Here is a 22,425-nt window from a genome sequence, read left to right on the forward strand (position 1 = left end):
GGCCAGCGGCGACACAAGCAAAATTTCTCTTCGGTCGACCGAGTATCGAGAACTCGGTAGTCGGCGTTGTGGCCTTCAGTGGCAGTCGGAGAGGATCAGTGGGCATTCGACCGCCCAGAGACGCATCACCTTGGAATATTGGACACACTCCACAGCCGGCACAGCCCAGGAATTCAAACAGCAGAACCGTGAGATGAAAGCGACAAAATGCCTGAGTATGATGTAGAAGCAGAATCCTGGCAAAAAGAGAGACCAGCGCGATATCCACGCCCCAATCCTGTCTATGCTCCCTCCATTTCCTACCTCCTCGTCAACCTCGCATACAACGCCTCGCTGGAAGGCTAGCACAGTCCCCCTCCTACATCCTATCCCAAACGTGCCCCATCAACCGATTCGCCACGTCCCTGACATAGGTGGGTGTCGCTCCCATCCCGTCGTTGAGGTCATTGACGTCCACCCTTCCCGAGTTATACTCCCTCAACGCGGCGTACCAGTTCCCCTGGTGCTGGAAACATTGCTTCAATCCGTCTCCAGACTTGGTCCCCTCGACCCCGTCCTTGACCATCTGCAATATACTCTGGGCCGCTTGTTGGGGATTGAATTCCGCCCCATTGTGAGATTGCATAATCCCCGGGTTTCGAACAGTGCCGTCTGGCGACACGGTGGTGCGCACACGCACGTTGCCTCCAGATTCCTGCATGATGGTGCAGAGAATGACGCGGACGTCGACCTGGGACTCGCGGGCGACCGCTTCGATGGCGGTTTTGATGTCGGCGATTTCGGCGTCCGAGTCGTTGAACTTCATCAACTTGGAGTTGCTGTTCCAGAGCGCAGAGTACGACGCCCACTGCGAAGGCGGCGGGAAGTTCGAGGCAGGCCCGCTGTAGTTGACGTAGCCACCGCCTCCATTCCCACCACCGCTGCCTCCTGGAAGTGCTGCAGCGACTTGCTGGGCGATCAGCTCCCTGCCTCCAGGGGAAGAGCCGGGGCTTTTGATGACTTCGTTGATGGAAATCTCGGTGGAAATACCAGGGTTGCCGGACCGAAGATCTTGAACGGACACACCGAGGGCATGCGCGACATCGTTCAGGTTGAATACCAGTCCCAGCGTCTTGATGGGCAAGTTGATGATATTTCCGACCTCGAGGTGGTCAGCGTCGACGCCTGGGTTGGCGGCTAGCACGGCGTGGAGGTCTAACCCCTGACGAGAGGCGATGGCACTGACAGTGTCACCGCTTTGGATTTTATAGGAGCTGATCAAGGTGCCAGCTACTTTGTAGCTCATCTGGCTGTTGCTCAGTGGTGCTTCGGCTGCCATGCTGTCGTTTCCGAGAGAATATTTCGATATAAGTGATGAAGATATGTCTTGAAAAAGTCTGATGGACGAGGAATTGAGAATAGAAGGAAAGAAGCAGATATATATACGCGCGAGAGATGCTACTCTCAAGCCGCAATATCTCTTACCTTCGGATGCCTGGTCTCCTCTATCAGCCGCACACGAGCTCGATCAACAATATCTCATGACCAGAAGGTTTGGTTCTTTGGGAAATTCGCTTCACCGGTCGTTAAGATTGACCTGTGGTCGTGTTTGATGAAAGAGGCAACCATTGCACGACTGAGGCAGGCTTTGGCTCTTGGAAAGCGAGTCCGTTGCACTCTGCATGATCGCCTCTTCGCGATTTGGTTCATGTGATTAGAATTGGTGGTGTAGGAGGCAGCTCTCAGTGAGAGAAAATGTAGATCTTTGGACCTTTCAGTGTTTCGATGCAGCTTTGCGAATGCGAAGTGTGGCATTCACCGCCGAATGGATCCCGAGCCTCGAAGCCGGTTACTTGCAAACCGGTCTGGCGTCAGCGGAAGGGCAAAATCCATGCATCACATCCCAAGAGTCATTTCCAAGGACACCGATGCAAGTTTCAGCTTCCGAATAGCTATGAGCCTTAACCGAGCATGTTGTAAGTATGGCTCGAAGCACATATCAACCAAAGCCTCTCGTCTAGCCCAAGAAACGGACTTCCGGAACAGAGGCCAAGGAGAGCCATGCTTCGATAGCTAGTTGTGCCATTTTCGTGGTCAGCAACACATCAAGCTTGAATGAAATGGCTTGAGCACCATAGAGTGGGTGTTCGCAGCAGCAACGCAAAAGTCGGTAAGGCTTCATCTCAGCCTTGCCTTTTCAATGCCCGCATCAGGAACGACTTGGATGTTCGTGATACACACAGCGGCGGAATGACGACATCTTCTCTCATTCTTTCTTCACCAACAACCTTCCACAAGGAAGGCAAACTCTATGTGCGGCCTTGTTGTTTGTCCCCCCAGCGCTCGACCATCGCGTGGCACTCCCATTCTGGGCTTACCGCTCAAGAGCCGTGGAACCCCGGCCATGTCGCCGTGCTACGAGACCTTGGTCACTTATCCTATAGGCCTCGAAGGACTTCTGCTTACCTGCAACCACGCTTTCTCCGGTCTAATTTGAGCCCATTTCAGGCATGAGACTGAGAGGATGTCTTCAACCCATGCGGCGCCGGGTAAGCAAGGCGGCGGTTTGCGGTAAAAGGCCTTGTCCTTCCGCTTACGCGCCCCTGCGCTGCAAACGTCTCACCGACCTGCAGGGTTAACAACGTATGATCTGATTTATCGCAAGCATCTCCTCGGTTGCGCGGTCCCACATGAGCCAAAAGTCCCGGTTAGCACAAAAGAGGGGTCGGATTCAACAACGGAACCCGATCAACTTCTTTCGAGACTATGACGAAAAGATTTCCAGGGACATAGTACGACGAGAGTGCCTGTCTAGTCTACGCTCACAGAAACGATCCTGGATACATGGAAGCCAGGGCTCTCATCAGAGTTGCAAGAAGGAAAAGACGAACGCGAGAGCCTCTACATCTCAGAGCCACATTTATCCCTCCCTCCAGGTTGAACAGAGTCTTGTACTTGCCTCTAACCTCCATTCCATCAATCTTGAACTAATCTGAACGCGGTTGGCAAACGGGAGATTCAAATAGCTTCCAAGGCACTTACAATATCCTTACGACTCGTCCAAGGTAATCCTATCTATCTAGCTAATTCTAAAATCTTAATCCCAGCGGTACCAGTATTATTTACGCCATGGCAAGCATAGTGCCAGTACCGGTAAATCAAGCAGTAAAGCGACTTCTGGCCCTCAGTTTCTTTCCCCAGCTCCAATACAACCCAGCCAACAGGGCAGCACAAACAGTTGTAAGGCCTCCCAACAAGCTCACACCCCCGTCGATGCCAATGCCCTTAAACATTGATCGTCCCACCAGCACCGCCACAAACGCCAAAAGAGCCCTTGCCACGCTGTTGGCCGCAAAAATGCTCGCTGCATAGCGCGGATAGATGGCCGGAATGTACAAAAAGATCGAGTTGGAGAGGAAATACTGCGCGACCATGTAGAGAAAGATGGCAGTGGTGGGAACCATCCAGTGGATTGAGGCCCTAGCTGTCCATGCTATATCACCGCCACATGTGAGAATTACAATTAGCACACGTGGCATCAAAATCTCGATCGAGGACATTGACAGGGAAGACAGCTGAGAGTAGGATCATGCAAACTCACCGAACATGAACAACGATGCTGGCATCAACAGGCTGGCGGCAACGCCGGTTTCGAGAAAATTCTCCAAGTCGCCAAACGTTTGGTTCAGAAGCTTGGGCTCGACACGTTTGGACAGCCAGAAGCAGTGGAGTGGAAAGCCGATCGCCCCGGCAGGAATGACTGCTAGCCAGATGAGGGACGTGGAAGTTGGTGAGAACCCGTATATTGGCGGATAGACGAGGGGCAATGACTGAACAGAGTTAGAGCCAGAATTGAGTGACAGCAACGGTAGAAAAGCTGGAGTGCAGGGGATGGAGTACTGGTGTCGCACCTCGAAGAAAGAATAGACAATTGCATAGATCAATCCCATATACAAGGTCATGAACAACAGAGCCGGGTCCTTGATGTTGACTTCCCAAGGCTTGATGATTGAATTCCACAGGCGCTGGCCAGCCGTGAGATGTGACTGTTTGATCTCCTCTTGCGACATGTACCTTTTATCCCCCGTCAACTCTCTGAGTCGTTTCGCCCGGTAATACAGGATGGTTGGTGCCGCCGTCTCTGGAACCAAGACGACGAAGACGACGAAGACGGAGCCCGAAATGATGAGGAGCTCCCAACTGGAGAATCTCCAACCGAGAGACTCGACAGCAAAGGACGACAACATCGGTCCCAAAGCCGGTCCCAGTGCCGTAGTGCACGCCCAGAGCCCGATGAAGTATGGGAATCGAGTCGGGCCCCAAATATCGCCAAGTGTTGCCCCGGCGGTGGCCAGACAAGGGGATCCCATGAAGCCTAGCAAGAATCGGAGGACCATAAGACCCGCATAATTGTCAACAAGTGACGTTGGGATACACAAGATGACAAACAGAGCCCCGGAGATGGCATAGGGGGGATTGCGTCCGATCGATGGCACCTCGGAGAGTGGGGAGAACAAGAGACTTCCCAGACCGTAGGCCAGGACGTAGATGGCGAGACCGAAGGACGATTGGAAATTGTCCACGCCAAAGTGATGCTCAATGCCAGGCTGACTGGACGTGTAAATCGAAGAGCCGACATAGATTGCCCACGTGTAGATACAAGTCATTGCCGTGATGACACTCTTCTGCACGCCAGAAAAGTTAAGCGGATTCTCGACATCGTCCGGGCCGTCCCAATCGACAAGGTGCACCGGTTTCTCGGTCTCCTCAGCTCGCTTCGCCGTCTCGACCGAGTTTCTCTCCCCCTTTTCAAGATCGCCGAAATGCTGAGGCCAGTAATGCCCGTGAAGACATATGCGGATGAACGCGCTCAAGGCAGAATTTCGAATCATACGCCGGACAGCCATTGTCGGAGTCAGTGTCGGCTTGCTGGTGACGGTGAAGTTGGACAGAATCCATTTTTGCCATGAGTGACTGACTCCTCCTTTTATACCAGCATTAATTCCCCTCTACGCCCTCGTTCGGGTTGAAAGTGGTATAAGCGGAGATAAGTTCGAGATATTGGGTCAGCAGCAGCCTCGAAACTAGGTCTTGGTGAGGATCAGTTGAGATATTACCAGTATGCAAGAGGGGGAACTAAGCCATTTGCAGTCAAAGGTAGCTGGAGGGCGCATCAGCAGGGCGCGATTGCGCCGTCACAGAGACACGACTCCAAGATTGTATGGGGTTGCCTGCGCCATGGGCCAGAGACTGTCAGTGACATTCTCTCGATGCGGAGGGTGTTTGACCCCCCTGATATCGTCGATGTTGTGTTCGTATTTATACAGTACAGAACATGATACAGTGGGAACTAAACTCGACTGGGTTTAAGGGATTGGCGGTGGCTGTTGTCGTGGGTACCTGGTGGTCGTGGCGAGATGAACCAAGGTGCCGAGGGTGTATCAGGTGCGGTCACGTGCGTCAGTATAAGGATAAGTATTCCCGTCACGACACACGCTCCTTCGGTGGGATCTATTCCTCATTCTTCTCAAGAACAGCGATCGATCAAATCTTCCTCCGTGGAAACACTCCCCTCTGCTCCGCCCCCTACCAGATGATCAGGGTCCTACGGAAAGCCTGTCGAGCCTGCACCGCTGCCAAACGGCGATGCATCGTGCAACTGCCTCAGTGTTCCCGGTGCCGGACCCGGCAGATCGACTGTGTCTACGACCTCGAACCATTGGTGGGCAGTACTTCAAGGCCCAGTAACACCCTCACCGGAACGGTCGCCGGTGACGATGGTGACCCCCGGGACAATTCGAAGTTCCTTCGTTACGTTTCATCTTTACACATGGATCCAAAAAGGGTCGCTCTCGAGTGTTATCAGAGCCCAACCACTCAATGCCCTGTCATCTGGAAAATTCCTATATCCGCCGATTTCCTCACCGTCGAATACGTGGCCCGTGAATTGCTGGACATGGCGAATTCGGTGGCCTTGAGCCAGTCGGCGGCATACATACACCCCCAAAGGAAGCCTCGGCCTCGGCCAGCACTTGTCGGACCAGACTTCGAGGTTACAAATCGGAAGACTGTTGGTAGTGATATAACTCAGTGTACTAGGATTTGCGACCTGCTATGCGCACTATACGAGTCTCGCGAGCCTCTGTCCGAGATCTTACAAGCCTTTCAAATCCTCCTCGGGCACGTAATGCGCCTGCTTCTCTCCAGTCCCCAGAGCATACCTCGCCACAAGGAGAAACTTCTTGGCCATACAAGAAGGTTGGCGATAAGGTTGGTCAAGGAAGCGCCCAGTATGATGCCGACCAACCTCTCTCGATGGGAAGCATGGATCCTGGCAGAAAGCGTACGACGAGCAATCTTGATGAGCTGTCTCATACAAGGCGTGTATCACGGTCGGGCGCGAGGATATTGCTACCACGAGCTCTTCATCCAAGCGCTGCCATTCGACGTTCGCCCTGGGATGTGGGCTGCTAGGTCCGAAAGAGAATGGGAAGCGCTCTTGGATGGCAGCAACAATAAACATGGTTTTGGGAGTCACGACGCGACGGACTTGGTTGCCTTTCACGAATTCGCATCTAGTTTTGCCAGAGCTCCGTTTGACCCAGGAGCTGATACCTTCCAAAGGCTATTGCTGATGGCGCACCATGGAAAGGCGCCCGTTGACAGGGTGCTGGGCGTGTGTTGAGAAGTCCTTCGCAGCTCCTGTCCAAGGTCGAGGAGTCAACGGCATCCAAACAATGAACAGCCGAGAGGGGCATGTATATCATGCTACGAATCCGCCGTGCTATGGCACTATTTGCCGCTTGGGCAGTCTCAAGATACCGCAGTACATCCCGTTCGCTTTCGACTTCGTCGCCTCTTCCTGTGTAGTGCATGAGCTCATGTAGCCTTGTACCATTACCCCGATCGTCGCCATTGTCTCTAGTCAGCTATGCCTTGGTACCGTGGCACTAGTGGAGGTGGCAATGGAGGCAAATACAACTGTCTCCGTCGATCTGTTGCCCATCGCATGCGGCAATCGGAGACTTAGAAGTCAAGTAGCGAGAATTGTACAGTTTTGCCACAGTATTCATTGCTACAAACCACTAGATCATTAGCCGTTTTCATCACGGTTTCTTTTTTCCGCCTGTCCTTCCCTTGAAACTTCCCTCAAAACCTGGCCTCCTCACTTTTCCTTTCTTCGAACTCTTTTCCTCTTTCCTCTTGGACAAGTTCTCAGCTCGTTTCTTCTGCTTCGCGTCTTGGGCTTTCTTCACTCCGTCTAACCTCTCATTCCACTCTTTCTCGCTCTTCTTTTTCTGGCCCTGTTGCCTTTTAAGTGCTTTCTTGAGCAGGGAAGTGTTATCCCGGACGTGCTCGCCATGAGCACGCCGTTTGGCGTTCAACCACATATCCTTCTGCTCAATGTCAAGGCGTTTCTCCTCGTCAAGACCTGCCATTCGGGCCCTTTTGGATTCTGCGAGTTTGAGCTCTGAGGCAGTGTCACGGACGCCTTTCCTTTTGTGTTCCTCTACGGCCGAGGTTGATGAGGGCTCGAAATGTGTGCCGTCTTCGAACGCAATGCGGCCAAACGTGAAGTTGTTGGCGGAATTCGAGTTTGGTGAGGAGCCACTATTGTCCCCGATCATAGGAGACCGAGGTGACGCCAGCAGAGAGCCGGAACCGCCGGGCGAGAAGTGTCTCGCGATCTCCTCATCTTGACGGCGAGCCTCTTCTTCCTTCTCTCGACGTTTTTGTTCCTTCTTGGCCGCCTTTTTAGCCTCTTCCTTCCGTCGTCGTTGCTCCAACAGCTCTTGACGGTTCTTTGGTTGACGGCCGTCGCCGCCATCGGCCTTTCGTTCTGCACGGAATTGAGAAATTGCTTCTTGTAGTCGTTCTCGCGGTGTTTTGGTCATCGCATCGTGGTCGTTGCTCGACAGAACTGTCGTTGGTGGAAGAGAATCCGAATGTAGAAGTTTAACGGTCTCGTCAATTGATGCAGGCTGAATGGACGATGTTGAAGATGTGCCAGACTCGTGCTGTGGGGAGAAGACCTCTGCTGGTTCGTCTTCTGAAGAAACTGTCGACGGCGACTCTGCACGGGGGGAGCGGTCCGGCTGGTTGGTCACTTCAAGATCAACCGGAATTTGGAGATTTAGTTCCTTTTTCACTTGTTTCTTCAGGGCTTCCTTCTGAGGGTCATTGAGCTGTTCCGCTTCCATTTTCTTGGCCTTTTGTCGTTCCAGCTTCTGCTTGGCCTTGTCCTTCTTCTCTTTCTTCCGTTGTCTTCTCGCGGCCCTTTCCTCTGTTTTCCTGCGTCGTTTGTCCTCTTGAGTGTCGTCAATGTCCTTGGTATCAGTCATTTCGCCTGAATCTTTTCTGTCGGTCTTCTGCCTCTTTGGTTTTGGCGCTTGGGCGTCCTGGACAGCCTTCGGCTGCTCCATCTCGCTACCCTCGGGCAGGTCGGCGGTCCCATCAGGCTCGTCTTCTTCAGCGTCTCGTTTTCGCTTCGAGGCTGCGGCTGCTGCTCTTTCATCGATAACGTCCTTTGCGCTTTTCCAGTTATCAGGGTCTAATTTGGCCATTTTTGCCGCCCGCTTCTGTTCCGGAGTCTGCTTTTTTCTTTTCCATTGATCCTGGATGGAACGTGAGTGCGGGTTTTTTCAGATGGGACAGTCTTCGCAGTACGTACGCTGACATCCTCTCCGTAGTATAGCTTTGCTGGTATAAGAGACAATAAACTGTCAAAGGACCGTGCGTGGCTTTTGAGCCGCTCCTGCAACAAAATCAGTCAAATTTCCATCGGGCACGGGGCGGTGAGGCATACAGCCAATTCGTCGGCCATGATGACTGGCAGACTCCGATTCAACCCAAGGCCCTTCACAACTTCCTCGCGACACTTTTCGTCGTTGCCTTTGTATGTCTGTTCTGCCAGAGGCAAAAGATTCAGATCTCAAGGTCCAGCGACTCGACAGGCGGGTGCCAGTGGAGAAACAGCGAACCGCAGACGAGACGAAATCTTGGCATGGATTTTTGTGCCAAGCTCGCTGCGGGCCACTAAGAGTGGTGGGGTGGGCGGGAAGCAATTCACTTGCCCACTGCACAGTTCAAGGCTGCCATTGACTCTTTTGAATGTGTTATCACGTCTGAGCAAGCATGGTCTTGGATGAAGTCGATTTCTCACAGTCATATCGAACCATACCCAGACCGCATCGACACTTTGGCGTGAAACTCCACATCCTAGGTGACCCTCGCAAACGTTTATACAATGCTGCTTGGCCGCTGGCAGGTCGTGCTGCCTGCGCCCTAATGCTCTTGGACCAGCCTTTTACAGCTGCACCATAATCTCTGACAGATGGGATCCTAAATTCGGCCTGTCTCGCTTCTACCCCCTGCGTCTGCCTACGCTTTCCTCCTTCTACCGTTTGCTGCAATGATGGCGGCAGTTCGTCTCCTTACAGCTGATCCCTACGAAAGCTCTGGAAAGAGGAGGGAAATATTTGAGATGGTTATACCTTGGGAGCGTGATACGTTGGAACGAAGGAACTTAAGGAAATAGTGTCGAAGAGTTGATAGCAGGCATGATTCCAGGAGCCCGGCTGCTTTTCAATTCCTTGGGGGTTGGCCAAATAGCGACACGGGTGAGAAAGAGGACCATATCATTTAGAGGTTGATAAAACAGCCATTATGCCCCTCCTGCCCCTCAAGACAACTGTCCTGGTAAGGGTTAGCTACAATGGCAAGAATTCCATCGGCATATGCGAGGTAAGGGCAGGTTTGTGCCCCCATGGGGTGAAGCTGAAATCTTTTGGTACCGCCTGTGGTCGAACTTTGATACCTGTTACCGCATGGCCCAGGCACAGGCAGAGTTTGGATGATCCTCGGGGGATTGCTCGTGCCACATTCAACAAGGTCGGTTGCAACAATATGACATTTTCACAAGCCACCTGAAGATCTCTATTTCACCCAGTCCACTTTCTTTTCTTACTGGCTCAGGCGCTTCCTCGCTGCGGAAATCATCACGCCTTTAGATCTGAATCCAAACAAGTGGTCCTCGCAATGGCTTGTGAGGGCCTGAACAGACAGATTGCACATCCTAGCGAGCCACTTCTCACCTTCGATATTCTGGCCACAGACGAGATCACCGACGACGTGATCAAAGACGCGGCAGCGTTGTTCTCGCGGGCATATGGCATCTGGGGCCCGCATGCAGAGGAAAGGATCGGACCTTTTGCGACGCATGGTATCTGAGTATTGTCCGTGGCTGTAGCCAAAATGCTAATCGTTGCAACAGGCCGCCGTGTTCGTATGAGCCTCGAGCGTCTGCGGCAAGAGTGCCTGGCAGATCGTGCAGAGAACTATCTTGTCAGAGCAATGGCCGGCAATAGCTTGGTTGGCCATGCTTTCGCTACTTGCTGGGACGTTGATGGCCGTCAAGTCTGCTGGGTTACGCAGTTGTGCGTGGATCCGCAACATAGGCGTCGCCGGCTGGCTACAAGGGTGAGAGCGCTCTCCCAGCCACACTATGACAATCCTAATCGGTTTCAGCTTCTACTCAAGCTCCGAGAAAGCAGGGAGAACTTTACTTTCGGTATACTGAGTTCGCATCCTGCCGCGATTCTTGCGGCGCTGAGAAGTTTCGGACGTGGGCTCGAGGATGTCAATCTACAGGTTGTGAGAGATCATGCGAGAGGTGTTATGGCGTCTAGCCCTGTGAGATATGTTCGGTCAGCTACATTGAAAGGAAGATTGTTTGAGGAGGACTCGTCCCAGAGAGTCTTCTGCTGTGCCGACACGAATTTCTGGGTCGACCACATGGAACCGGCGGAAGCTCTGGCAGCAGTCAAAGCGCGAGGACTTGGTTGGCCTTTTGGCGACCTGCCTGATGGTCACGAGTATCTCCTCTTGGTCAAGGCAGTATAGATGGCCTTGGAGCAGAACTTGCAGAGGTTGTAAGCGCCTTGGACAAGAGATGGTGCCATAAGTACCTAGTAGATGTGTTGAGAGAGGACCCCGGAGTGCATCAGATTTAACGCCGCTTTTGGCGCTGCGTTCTTCTTCACCGCCAACTGCGACCTCCTGATTTCCTGGCCCAGGAATCAACCACAATCTCAAAGGCTGCACATAGAAAATGTCACATCGCCTGAAATTCCTATCAATGGATCAGTCTCCAGCGTATGATGTTCCAACATAGGCACATACAGCCTTGAACAAGCTCCGAAGACGCCCATACCTGCTTGCCATAGCAGGTCCCAACCATGTCGACGCTCATTGCGAGGATACTGACTACACTGCTCTGGCTCACAGTGATCTCGGTCGTCACCAATATTCTCAGACAGCTGTTTTTTCGAGATCCTCACAGGCCACCGGTGGTATGGCATTGGTTCCCCTTGATTGGCAGCACCGTGGACTATGGGCAAGACCCGTATAGGTTCTTCTTCAAATGTCGAGAAAAGGTGCGTTACCCTCGACCCAGTATGAAGATCTTCTTCGGAAACAAGCTGGCTGGGATTGATACCGTTCAATGGCTCACTGTCGCTGACCCGCGTCCAGTACGGCGACTTCTTCACATTTGGGCTGCTCGGGATGAAAGTTACGGTCTACCTGGGGGCCAAGGGCAACAACTTCATTTTGAATGGCAAGCTGAAGGATCTCAATGCGGAGGTAAGAGCGCAACATCTTCCATCATCACGAGCGGAGTACTCACAGGCACCGCAGGAAGTATATGGTCCATTAACAGTGCCGGTCTTTGGTCGCGGCGTGGTGTACGATGTGGACAATGCAAGGTTCATGGACCAAAAAAGGGTACGGCCAATAGTCCCTCTGCGGCCTTCGCGGAGATTCCAATCTCGCATGCTTCTATTGCTGATATTACTGATCGTTCAGCTGCTGAAAGAAGGCTTCACAAGCCAGAACTTGCGCGCATATGTCCCCCAATTCATCAAAGAAACCGAACAGTACATCAATAGCAATGCGGTCTTCCAGGGTGAGGGTGGGGTATGCGACATATCTACCGTGCTCTCTGAAATTTCTTTGTATGCCGCAGCAGGTTCGCTGCAGGGAAAGGAGGTCAGGGATTCTTTCGACTCCTCATTTGCCACCTACTACCGTCATCTCGACGACGGCTTTGCGCCCATCAACTTCATGTTTCCGTGGCTGCCCATACCTGTGAACCTGCGACGGGACCGTGCTCAAAAGATGATGGCCAATCTATACATGGACATAATCAAGAAGCGACGTTCAACGGGGAACGAAGACGGCAGCCACGACATGCTCTGGGCGCTCATGGACGGCCGCTACAAAGACGGCACTCCCCTAGCAGATGAGGAGATAGCTAACCTCATGATAGCCCTGCTCATGGGCGGACAGCACAATACTGCAGCCTCTGGAACCTGGATCATGCTCCATCTCGCCCATCGTCCCCACTTGATTGAAGAATTATACCAAGAGCAGCTCAGCGTTCTCGGCGGTCAAGCCCCGACCTACGATACGTTGCAGGAACTCACGTTGCACAACAATGTCATCAAGGAAACGCTGCGTCTGCACAGCCCTATCCATTCGATCATGCGCAAGGTCAAGCAGCCGATGCAGATTCCCGAGACAGACGTCGTCGTTCCCGCGGGCCACATTCTACTCGCCGCTCCCGGGGTGCCTTCGCGATGCGAGGAATTCTTTCCGGATGCAATGGCGTGGAAGCCGCACCGATGGGACAAGCCCGACGAGGCGGAGCAGCAACACCAACGGAACGAGAAAGACGAGGACGCGGATACGATAGACTACGGATATGGGGCGGTCTCCTCGAAGGCAGTGAACAGCCCCTATCTGCCCTTTGGCGCTGGTCGACATCGGTGCGTCGGGGAGACCTTTGCGTATGCCCAGCTGGGAGCCATACTTGCGACGGTGGTGAGATTGTTGCAGTGGGAGCAGGTCGACCCCAGGGCACCGGTGCCAGCCACGGACTATTCGGTAAGTGCAATGCCTATGAATGAGCCTCCCAAGTACCATTGGGGCAGCTTCGTCCTGGATGTTAAAGACCCAAAAGATTGAAAACGCTAACTTATTACACCTCGTCAGTCCATGTTCTCACGACCAATGCATCCAGCTACCATAAAGTGGCGGCATCGACAATGAAGCCCCGCTACCCAAGGCTACCGCCATCTTCCAGCTTGCAGAGCCGTCCTATAAAGACGCTGGCTGCGGCATATCCGGCGTCGCCTCATAACTGATTCTGCCCGCTGGCAAGAAGAACAGGGCCACCAATGCACCGCCTCTTACTTCGGGATAATGGTGCGTCCCTGGCCCCGGGCTGGTCCAACCTGCCCCCTGCCAGCCCTGCATGCCTCTCAACTCGGCCGTTTCGTCCACCAAGATGACGCAGTTGATCTCCCCGTACGGATGCTGATGGTACTGGCCCCGATACACCTCCTTCGAATCCATGTACACGGTCGTGATGGAGATGAAGCTGCTCTCCGGCGTGGGCGGGGCGACGCGCCCGCGCCGGTACTTGGGCCCGTCGAGTTCGTCGCGCGCGACCCAGCCTTCCTCGAGGCCCACGCGCATGTAGTGCGCAAAGGCCTCGTAGAAGGGCGTGCCCGGGCCGTACTCCCGGTTCAGTCGGGCCTCGAGGTCTTTACCCGGGGTCCTGGTTTGGGCAAGCAGAGGGATGTTAGTTGGTGTGATGACGATAGTGGAAGGGTGCGTCGGACACAGGGCTCTTTCAAGACAAGCGCACGGTGAAAGATAGGGGAGGGGACTTTGCGTACAGGTTCTTGACCTCCCTGAAGAACTCGTGGCATTTGGACACGAATTCCTTTGCGGTGGGATATGCTTCGAGATCGAGGACTGGGGCGTCCGCCATTGTGCTGTGGTAGGAGACGAGGAGGGACGATATCCTCTTTTGCAACCAAGCGAGCAACCGACTGTTGTTATTTGACTCGATCGTCTTTCACTTTCCTCTGGTCGTTCGCTTGTGTGTCTGATGATCGGATCCTTCGCCGTTAAGTAGCGAGAGCACTCCAAAACTGCCCTCGAGGGTCGGGCTAAAGTCGAGTCTTAAATAGTTCAATCACACAACCTCGCAACCCTATCTGGACGATGCAGTCCCCCGCCCTCAAATAGCGCCCTTGCCTCAGATGGCCGATGGGGTCGATGCGAAACGTAATCCCTTCGTCCTCGCGCCTTGTGTTCAACCAGGGAACGGTAAACCGGGTGGTGTATTACCAATTAATTCAGCGCCTTACGGGTCATGTCATCCAATACAGACACGTCGGCCGACAAGGTAGGTAAGGTAAGTAGGTAGGTAGGGTATGTATCGTGTAGTCAATCGACCCCAGATGACAAGTGATGTGTCTGTACCAAGGGCTTATGTAAATCGTGAGTCGTGACGACGTTCGGCCCACCAGTATCTCGTACATACGTTCCCCCCAATAATGCCCCAGGAAAATCCTCCGCCGTGGAGAGGGAAGCCTGTCACCCTGTACTACTGTCTGGGTGATCGCCCGCCGGTAGGACATTTCCGTCACCATGCCGCCTGGGGCCAGATAAGCCGAGTTGATTGCCGATCTGGAGGACGAGGGGAATGGGGGGACGTTCGTGCTGCATACACTTCAGGACCCTCAGGTAGCAAGGTTGATGTCTTACACACAGACAGACTTCCAAACGGCATACTACATTCCAAAGAATTACGTATCAGGTTCCTCGTCGGCTTATTACACGCATACCTGTGTACCTAAGGAGGACCGACGGCACTAATAGTGTCAAGGTGAAGAACGGTGGTTGGAGACATCCTACCCCATCGTATACGTTGCACGAGGCCCCTTGGCCTGCTGGTATGTCCTACTTCTCGTTCGTACTGGATTGAGAGTCTATTTCTCTGGCAGGGCGTGGACCTAGATCAGGAAGGTATCATCTTATTGACTGGGTAAGGCGTACAAACCACCAAGACACTCGAGTCTGAGACTGGTGGCCTGTAGGAGAATCTTTCCACGGTGTTGGGTGGGTGACTTCTTACGCACGAGAAGACATGTACGAGCGGAGTCTACGACCCGGCTGCTGATAAATTGGACAGGAGTCTGGATTCAGGTGCAATCCTGCTTTGCACGGAAACGCTACCCAAGATCACCGCTCACTCAGTTGCAGAACATCAGAACTGGAGCCGATCACCTCTATCCCAAGCCTGGCCTTACGCCGACAACCAGTGCCGTGATCGCGGGAAGTGAGAACAGGGTGCAAGCGGTTTGAAGCTGGGATTTGTCACCTGGAATCTGGACTCACAATATGCAATGTGACTGGTTCTTGGGGAATGCTGCATTGGACGTCGAGCATTGGGCTTGATATACCGACAACAAGACAATTCGCCTTTTGATCAATGAGAGAATGTTGGAGAATGCGCAATACCCGGGCGTCATGGAGAATTTCGATCTGGTTATCGTTGGGGCAGGTGAGTTGATTCATTCTGTCAGAAGTTCTGTAGAAGCCTGCACACTCATCCGATATCCATCGTAGGATGGCATGGACTCGCCATGGCGAAGACATATTCCGAGGTCTGTCCACACGCCAGCCTGCTCATCATAGACTCCGCCAAATCCGTCGGCGGAACATGGGCCAAAGAACGCCTGTATCCCGGCCTCAAAACAAACAACATAGTCGGCTCGTACGAGTTCGGCGATTTCCCCATGACCCCGGAGAGATTTGGTGTCAAGCCAGGACAGCATATCCCCGGCACAGTTGTGCATGAGTATCTGTGTCAATTTGCCGAGCACTTCGGGCTGGTTTCGCGGTTGAGGCTTCAGACCAAGGTTGAATCTGCAGAACTGCAAGAGACTGGTGAGTGGCTACTTCGAGTGTGTGGCCAAGCTGAAAAAGATGGAACGTCATGCCTGAAGGCTAAGCGGCTTGTTGTGGCTACGGGGTTGACCTCTGAACCGTATGTGCCTGACTATGCAGGAAGGGATAGTTTCAAAGGAAACTTCCTTCACTCACGCCAGCTGAGAGATCGTGCAAACGACATCGAGACTTCAAAGGAGGTCGTCGTAATTGGGGCTAACAAGTCGGCATGGGATGTCTGCTATTCTGCTGCGACCTCGGGAGCCCACGTCAACATGGTGATCAGACCAGAGGGTGGTGGCCCCAGCTGGGTGTGGCCCGTCATGTTTTCTCCTTTCAAGCTATCCATCCAAAGAATGGCAACCACAAGATTTTTCACCCTGTTTGAGCCCTGCATCTGGGCAGAGGGCAGTGGGTTCAACCTGGCCCGGAGATTGCTGCACCAAACCTGGCTTGGCCGACAGTTGGTCAAGTTGTTCTGGAAGGTCCTTTCAAGTCCTGTGCTCTCAGCAAACGGATACCACAAGCACCCTGAGCTGAGGAAACTGAAGCCCTGGACGTCGATGTTCTGGATGGGCAATTCCTTAGGTGTTCACAATTATGAAACGAACTGGTTCGAATTGGTGAAGCAGGGAAAGATAACCGTCCATGTCGCTGACATAACGTCTCTGGAGGGTGATGAGGTCCATCTTTCAAATGGCGGAGTCCTTCATGCTGACACTTTCGTCTGCTGCACTGGCTGGAGGGTGGTTCCGCCGATCAAGTTCATGCCACCGAGTGCGGCAGCGCAACTTGGACTCCCAGGACAAGTAAAGGCCGAGAGTGAGTGTGTTGTCAGGCATGCGGATGAGGAGATTTTCGGAGCCGTGCCAGGACTTCGTTCAGGCCCTCTAAAAGTTCTGCCGGATGGACTAGTACCCATCAAGACCTCAAGGGATGCCCTGGCCCACGGACCGTATCGGTTGTACCGTTTCATGGTGCCGCCGGCAAAGTATTTTCTGGACCAACGCAACATAGCTTTCATCGGGGCTCACCTTGCTCTCAATGCCATCACGGTGGCACAGGCGCAGGCATTGTGGATAACGGCATTCTTCCAGCAAGAGATCCCGAATCTGAACGCTTCCACAATCACTTATCGGGATATTGAGTATCAAACAATCCTTCACAGTGAACACTGTCGGTTGAGGCATCCGCCTGCTGGCGGAGGCGCAGGCGAGAGATGTCCAGATCTTGTTTTTGACGGGCTGCTGTACACAGACTTACTGCTCCGAGATATTGGGATACCGAATTTCAGAAAGCGAAGTGTCTGGGACGAACTGTTCGATCGATATTTGCCCAAAGACTATGCTGGAATGACACGGGCATTGATTGATCGAAGGACACCCACCCAGCAATATCCCTTGAAGAACCATCAGACGAAGGCCTGAGAACGAAGGCTCTTCGACTCTTCTCCACCTCGGCGACTCGTCGATCACACTTCGAGGCGTGGCACGGCGAATGCCAGCCTTCGCAGCCCGTCAACATGACCGTATCGGAGCATACTTGCATCACGGCACGGCCGTCCGCGTAACCCCGGCATACGCCGAGGCCACCGGTCACCACAAAGGCGCGCTTGAACAGCGGTAGAATGAATTCCGCCCTTTATGGCATTTGACGAGCATTCCTCCCGCAGATTGGTAGTGAGAAAGTCCTTGGTGGGCTGGAAAGGAGGAACAGTCTGATGCCATGATCTTGCTATGCTCAACCGGACACAACTAATCTCTGGCCCGCGACAACCCAAGAGAGCCTGGATGTAAGGCTGCTATACATTAGCAGACTGCCCAAGGGCCTGGTCTGTGACAGGTTTGCCTAAGAGCCTGATCCATGTAAAGACGGAATGAAGTAGTTGTCGTCTGGCTCATTCCACAGGCAGCCAGTAGCCTCGGAGCCGCTTGACCACCCAGGACGAGACAGGAGTAGTGATCCGCCCCGTAATACTGGCTTGATTCACCGGCATTGGGTCTCGGCTCCTGTGAATGCTTAAGAACAACCTTATTTCTTTGTCGTCTTGGATAGTCGTTGCATCTCTCTAGTCAGACAGTCGGGGTCTACAGACGTAAGCCTGAAGCCCGATACTTGCTCGAGAGTCGGATTTAGGAGATACAATGAACACTTGGGCTTTGCATGCTGCCAGCTTGTCGGCAACGAAGACTCAACCATGGAATTAACACTTCAGGCGTCATAGAAGAAGGATACGGGGCTGTATATAAAGTCGCTTGTTCACAACGGTGGGATGGACAACTTGGACAAGGACCATCGACAAGAAAAAGGAAGAGAAAAGGACAATGTTTGAATCCAGCTGCCTTTGCGGCGCTAATCGGTTGCGCTGGGAAGCTGAGCCTTTCTTGAGGGTATGTCGGCCATGCTTTCCCGTTGAACCTCAGGTCCTAACCCTCATCCAGATGCGTTGTTGGTGTGTGGACTGCAAGAAGTTCTCAGGGTCGACGAACACAAACAATATCCTGGTACCTCTCAAGGGGATGAAGGTGGTGAAGGGCAACCTCAAGACATTCACCTTGGACGTCGAGTCTGGAAACCAGATGACCAGCTTCTTCTGCGACCATTGCGGGTCGACCTTGTACCGTAGGAGCAGCGGAATCAGTGATGGAGTGGCCGTGATGGTTGGTGGTGTTGACGGCGATGAGATGTTACACGCCAGCAAGCCTCAGGTCGAGATCTATACGAGCAGTCGTCCAGAATGGGTCGCTCCCATCAAAGGGGCAGAGCAGGTGGAGGGCGCGTGGCATCCGCGGCCTGACCAGTTGCCCAAGCGGGCTTGAGTGATAAACAGAGTAGATCAGCCGAGGGGAGCGGAACAAGTAACTTCTTGTGTCAATCCAACCGAACAAGGAGCTCGACATCGGTGTACAAGGCAGAAGAAGGAAAAGGAGAGGAACGCAGGTTGAGAGAGGAAGCTTCCTCGTATGGCGCAATGGCACGTGACCATAGTGCTTTTTGCTCTGATCCTGTGACCGCGAAATGCAGAAGCAACCTCCTCATCTTCTTCGTCATAAGCCCTCACAGTCTCTCCTCAGTGCTTCAAATTTGTTCTTTCTTCGTCTTTAACACTGCCCTTTACCACAATATGAAGGGTCACCGTTGCAAATTGACGGGAGACCGCACACAGGCTCGCCGCCTCTTCGCTGAAGCCTCCAAGCAGCTACGCCCGGCTGTGTGTTGCTAACCTTCGACTCGAGGTCAAGATCATTCGATTCCCGTCGCCTTTACTTGCCTGCTTTTTCCTCCTATGAACCTCTGAGCCTCCGACCTTCTCCCGACTCTCCATTGGTGACTACAGCCACCGGATCTGCCTTGTGCACTGACTCCGTCGCTGCCGACTCTTTGCCTGCGCAGGCCGCGGAAACTCCTGCGCGAATGACCTCAAATTTTCACCGGAGCACAGCGAAGGTGTTACGTCGGCTTTACGCTATGTGAGCGAAAATCGAGCAAGAGGAGAGACAGAGACACAGAAGGTACCAGTCAGGAGTTTTGATCGAGTAAAAATGGGCTTACTATCGAGTAATGGACATACACTTCCAGAGGTTGCCGAGGCCAAATATGGCTTAGAACACGGCCGAGGACCCTTATCACCAAGCCTCCCGAGTCCCGAATTCCGGCCAGCTGCATGGGGGAAAGCGTCGTCGCGCAGAGGCTCCTGGTCCAGGCACATGTCTCCATTTCCCAACGATAACAGGTGTACGTCAGCGCCATTCATGCCCACCATCCCACCAAAATTCAAACTTGATGTTCCGGCGAGACGTCTCCTCTTATCTCTACTCGATATGATCGAGTAACAGATACCGCCCACGCGCTCAGCGTCCGCGCGCGTGCCGATTCTCACCAATGGCAACTCTCTGGGCGTCCCGGCATTCCAGACGTCGATCGGGCTCCTCCGCATGCATGGCTTCCACACTTCCCTCCTGCGATATTTCTGGGGATTCCCAGCAGGTGCTGTCTCCCGACGGGGGCTGTGGGTGACCCGAGCTGATGCGAGGGATGTACGCCAGTGGTCGTTGAAAGGTGGTATGTCTCTCTTTTGTCCCCGTCCTTTGTTCCAGTTGCTTGAAAACTCGCCCCGATTCCGTTCTCAAAAAGTGCTGGGACGACGGTTGAACTTGCGCATTGCTTATCAACTCGTTTGATAAGGACTGTACTCCCCAGTTCACATGCTCAGCGTCTCTTATCCACCCGCCCTATGCCCACAAGCCCTGTGCTGTTCATATCGATCCTTTACAAGCGGCTGGTGCTCTGTCGCCTACCGTAACAATGACTAGCTGGACCAGAGCCTTTAATCCTTATCCGACACCTCCACGATCTCCCCCGAATGGCTTGTTGGAAGCGGCAGGCGAGTCTCCGATAACTGTGATCGCTTCGTCTCGAGCCATCCGATCTGGACGACTTTCCGCGGCCACTATTGTTGTATCCAATGCTACAGGCAAAATCACCGCGACCTTTGATTCGATCGTTCCTGCGTCCGATTTCCCTCCCAACACACCATATACCGACTACTCGCCGCATATACTTCTACCGGGCTTGGTCGACGCCCATGTCCACCTCAACGAACCTGGCCGCACAGAATGGGAGGGTTTCTACACGGGGACGCAGGCCGCCGCCTTTGGTGGAGTGACGACTGTCGTGGACATGCCATTGAACGCTGTACCGCCCACCACCACCGTGGCGGGGCTGCAAGAGAAGATCAAAGCAGCACAAGGCCAATGCTGGGTTGACGTTGGCTTCTACGGGGGCATCATCCCTGGAAACGAAGGAGAACTCAAGGCTCTAGTCCGAGAAGGAGTCAGGGGCTTCAAGGGATTCCTCATTGACAGCGGTGTCGAAGAGTTTCCTGCGGTCTCATCCACCGACATTGAGAAGGTCTTTGCTGAATTGGCGGATGAGCCTACGACTGTCATGTTCCATGCAGAGATGATACCGCCAATTGCAGACTCTGTCGGAGATGACGTCCAGATATCGTTACCTCCTTTGCAACCACACGGACCCCTCAATGCGTACAGTACCTTTCTCGAGTCGCGGCCGCCATCTTTTGAGACCTATGCCATTGAGGAAATTCTCTCACTGGCTCACCTCGCGCCAAACTTACCGTTGCATATCGTCCATTTGTCAGCCATGGAAGCGATTCCTCTGTTGAGGAAAGCACGTGCACAGGGAATCAATATCACCGCCGAGACCTGCCCGCACTATTTGTCCCTGGCTGCGGAACAGGTTGCTCTGGGTGACACTAGACACAAATGCTGCCCACCCATCCGGACCCAGTCAAATCAAGATAGTCTCTGGGAAGAGCTGAAGCAGCATACCGTGGAAGGCGTGATCAAGACGGTGGTGTCGGATCATTCCCCCTGCACTCCTGATCTCAAGATTCTCCCTTCACACATCCCGGGACATATTTGCCAACCCAAGGACAGCGTCAAATCCTTACAGTTAGAGACTGACAGAGGCGACTTCTTCTCTGCATGGGGAGGTATCTCGTCTGTTGGGCTGGGGCTGCCCATCCTGTGGACAGAAATGACCCGCCGCGGTTTGACGGGAACAGACTCGGCCATCACCGACGTGGTGACATGGTGCTGCACCAATACTGCTGCACAAGTAGGCTTGGAAAAGCAGAAAGGTGACCTTGCCGTCGGGTTTGACGCCGACATCTGTATCTTTGACGACACGAAGGAGTGGATTGTAGAGCCCAGCACGATGCTGTTCCGGAACAAATGCTCTCCGTATCAGGGTAAAACCATGATTGGACAAGTCAAAGAGACGTGGTTGAGGGGAAGACAGGTGTTTGTGAGGGACGGAATGAACAATGGGTTTGTTGGGAAGGATTGCGAGGGACAGTTGTTGCTGGAGCCAAGGATCAAGGAGTTGAAGAAGGTCAAGAGTTGGTTCAGGAGGTGGATTTATGATTTCGACGGCTGAGCTTCTGAGGGCCTTTTTACGAGATTCGGACGTGACGACTGTAGACATTCTTCGAACGAATACCTAGATAACTTGAGATCCTAACACCTGATTGCGATGCACGGTATGCGGTACGCGGTATGCGAAGGCTGTCGTGCAGTCACAGGTCTTGCGAAGTACGAGCTTCGCGAGATACGGCCCCCACCTCGCCATTCCAACTTCCCTGGTCATCCCAACTACCAAGGCCTTCAGCAATTTCTGGCAGCTAGAACAACTCGCTGCCTCTGGCTAAACTTCCAATTATCCAATCGAACCTCCCCGGGAACAGACGTGTGTATCGCCCTCATTATGGATGCAATAGCTGCTTTTTCTATTGCCACGAGGGTACTCTCTACCTAAAGCAATCCTAAATTCAGCCGTCTTGCTTTATGTGGTTGGGTTTGGTGTCTACCTCCTTTACTCGTGGCTTTATCATGTGGAGCCAAGCGGTGGGCCCAATGATTTTCGCAATATATTCATTGCATTCATTCGTAGTCGTTGGTGGTGTTTCCGTCTATCGATTTTATCTGGCCGGTTTCTATGTCCTTGATTTGCGGAAAAGAGATGGAGATTTCGAGTGGTATAAACCAGAAGTCTTTGAAAAGCCTGACTCTCGGAAGCAGTTGTCGAGATGGCTCAGAGCACCTCAGGACTCGGTACAGC

The 22,425-nt window shown here is 53.2% G+C and overlaps 9 protein-coding genes across 9 annotated transcripts; 5 read left to right on the forward strand and 4 right to left on the reverse strand.

The window, feature by feature from the left end:
* Positions 1 to 358: 358 nt before the first annotated feature.
* PV07_07770 (uncharacterized protein) lies at positions 359 to 1,318 on the reverse strand (the record flags this gene model as incomplete). Its single annotated transcript, XM_016394883.1, has 1 exon — positions 359 to 1,318. One exon carries the CDS (start codon positions 1,316 to 1,318, stop codon positions 359 to 361), a length of 960 nt encoding a protein of 319 aa, XP_016248302.1.
* Positions 1,319 to 2,984: 1,666 nt separating this feature from the next.
* On the reverse strand, positions 2,985 to 5,265 carry PV07_07771 (uncharacterized protein). Its single transcript, XM_016394884.1, has 3 exons — positions 3,891 to 5,265; positions 3,581 to 3,809; positions 2,985 to 3,472 (listed from the first exon to the last, which is right to left on the reverse strand). The coding sequence occupies exons 1-3, from the start codon at positions 4,884 to 4,886 to the stop codon at positions 3,138 to 3,140; spliced, it is 1,560 nt and encodes a 519-aa protein (XP_016248303.1). The 5' UTR covers positions 4,887 to 5,265; the 3' UTR covers positions 2,985 to 3,137.
* A 252-nt stretch (positions 5,266 to 5,517) lies between these two features.
* PV07_07772 (uncharacterized protein) lies at positions 5,518 to 6,932 on the forward strand. The gene has a single exon (XM_016394885.1). It carries the CDS (start codon positions 5,573 to 5,575, stop codon positions 6,662 to 6,664), a length of 1,092 nt encoding a protein of 363 aa, XP_016248304.1. The 5' UTR covers positions 5,518 to 5,572; the 3' UTR covers positions 6,665 to 6,932.
* Positions 6,933 to 7,026: 94 nt separating this feature from the next.
* Positions 7,027 to 8,930, reverse strand: PV07_07773 (uncharacterized protein). Its single transcript, XM_016394886.1, has 3 exons — positions 8,786 to 8,930; positions 8,651 to 8,734; positions 7,027 to 8,594 (listed from the first exon to the last, which is right to left on the reverse strand). The coding sequence occupies exons 1-3, from the start codon at positions 8,801 to 8,803 to the stop codon at positions 7,086 to 7,088; spliced, it is 1,611 nt and encodes a 536-aa protein (XP_016248305.1). The 5' UTR covers positions 8,804 to 8,930; the 3' UTR covers positions 7,027 to 7,085.
* Positions 8,931 to 10,017: 1,087 nt separating this feature from the next.
* On the forward strand, positions 10,018 to 11,044 carry PV07_07774 (uncharacterized protein; the record flags this gene model as incomplete). The annotated part of the gene is made up of 3 exons (XM_016394887.1): positions 10,018 to 10,201; positions 10,253 to 10,458; positions 10,507 to 11,044. The coding sequence occupies 3 exons, from the start codon at positions 10,018 to 10,020 to the stop codon at positions 10,879 to 10,881; spliced, it is 765 nt and encodes a 254-aa protein (XP_016248306.1). The 3' UTR covers positions 10,882 to 11,044.
* Positions 11,038 to 14,021, forward strand: PV07_07775 (uncharacterized protein). The gene is made up of 5 exons (XM_016394888.1): positions 11,038 to 11,414; positions 11,512 to 11,622; positions 11,677 to 11,763; positions 11,845 to 12,924; positions 13,033 to 14,021. The coding sequence occupies exons 1-5, from the start codon at positions 11,217 to 11,219 to the stop codon at positions 13,087 to 13,089; spliced, it is 1,533 nt and encodes a 510-aa protein (XP_016248307.1). The 5' UTR covers positions 11,038 to 11,216; the 3' UTR covers positions 13,090 to 14,021.
* Positions 13,011 to 13,816, reverse strand: PV07_07776 (uncharacterized protein; the record flags this gene model as incomplete). The annotated part of the gene is made up of 2 exons (XM_016394889.1): positions 13,011 to 13,600; positions 13,722 to 13,816. 2 exons carry the CDS (start codon positions 13,814 to 13,816, stop codon positions 13,138 to 13,140), a joined length of 558 nt encoding a protein of 185 aa, XP_016248308.1. The 3' UTR covers positions 13,011 to 13,137.
* Positions 14,022 to 18,107: 4,086 nt separating the features above from the next.
* On the forward strand, positions 18,108 to 18,602 carry PV07_07777 (uncharacterized protein; the record flags this gene model as incomplete). The annotated part of the gene is made up of 2 exons (XM_016394890.1): positions 18,108 to 18,173; positions 18,225 to 18,602. 2 exons carry the CDS (start codon positions 18,108 to 18,110, stop codon positions 18,600 to 18,602), a joined length of 444 nt encoding a protein of 147 aa, XP_016248309.1.
* Positions 18,603 to 18,825: 223 nt separating this feature from the next.
* Positions 18,826 to 22,039, forward strand: PV07_07778 (allantoinase). The gene has a single exon (XM_016394891.1). It carries the CDS (start codon positions 20,089 to 20,091, stop codon positions 21,742 to 21,744), a length of 1,656 nt encoding a protein of 551 aa, XP_016248310.1. The 5' UTR covers positions 18,826 to 20,088; the 3' UTR covers positions 21,745 to 22,039.
* The last annotated feature ends 386 nt before the right edge of the window (positions 22,040 to 22,425 follow it).

The sequence above is a fragment of the Cladophialophora immunda genome (genome assembly GCF_000835495.1).
Source record: "Cladophialophora immunda strain CBS 83496 unplaced genomic scaffold supercont1.4, whole genome shotgun sequence".
Classification (NCBI taxonomy): Eukaryota; Fungi; Ascomycota; class Eurotiomycetes; order Chaetothyriales; family Herpotrichiellaceae; genus Cladophialophora; species Cladophialophora immunda.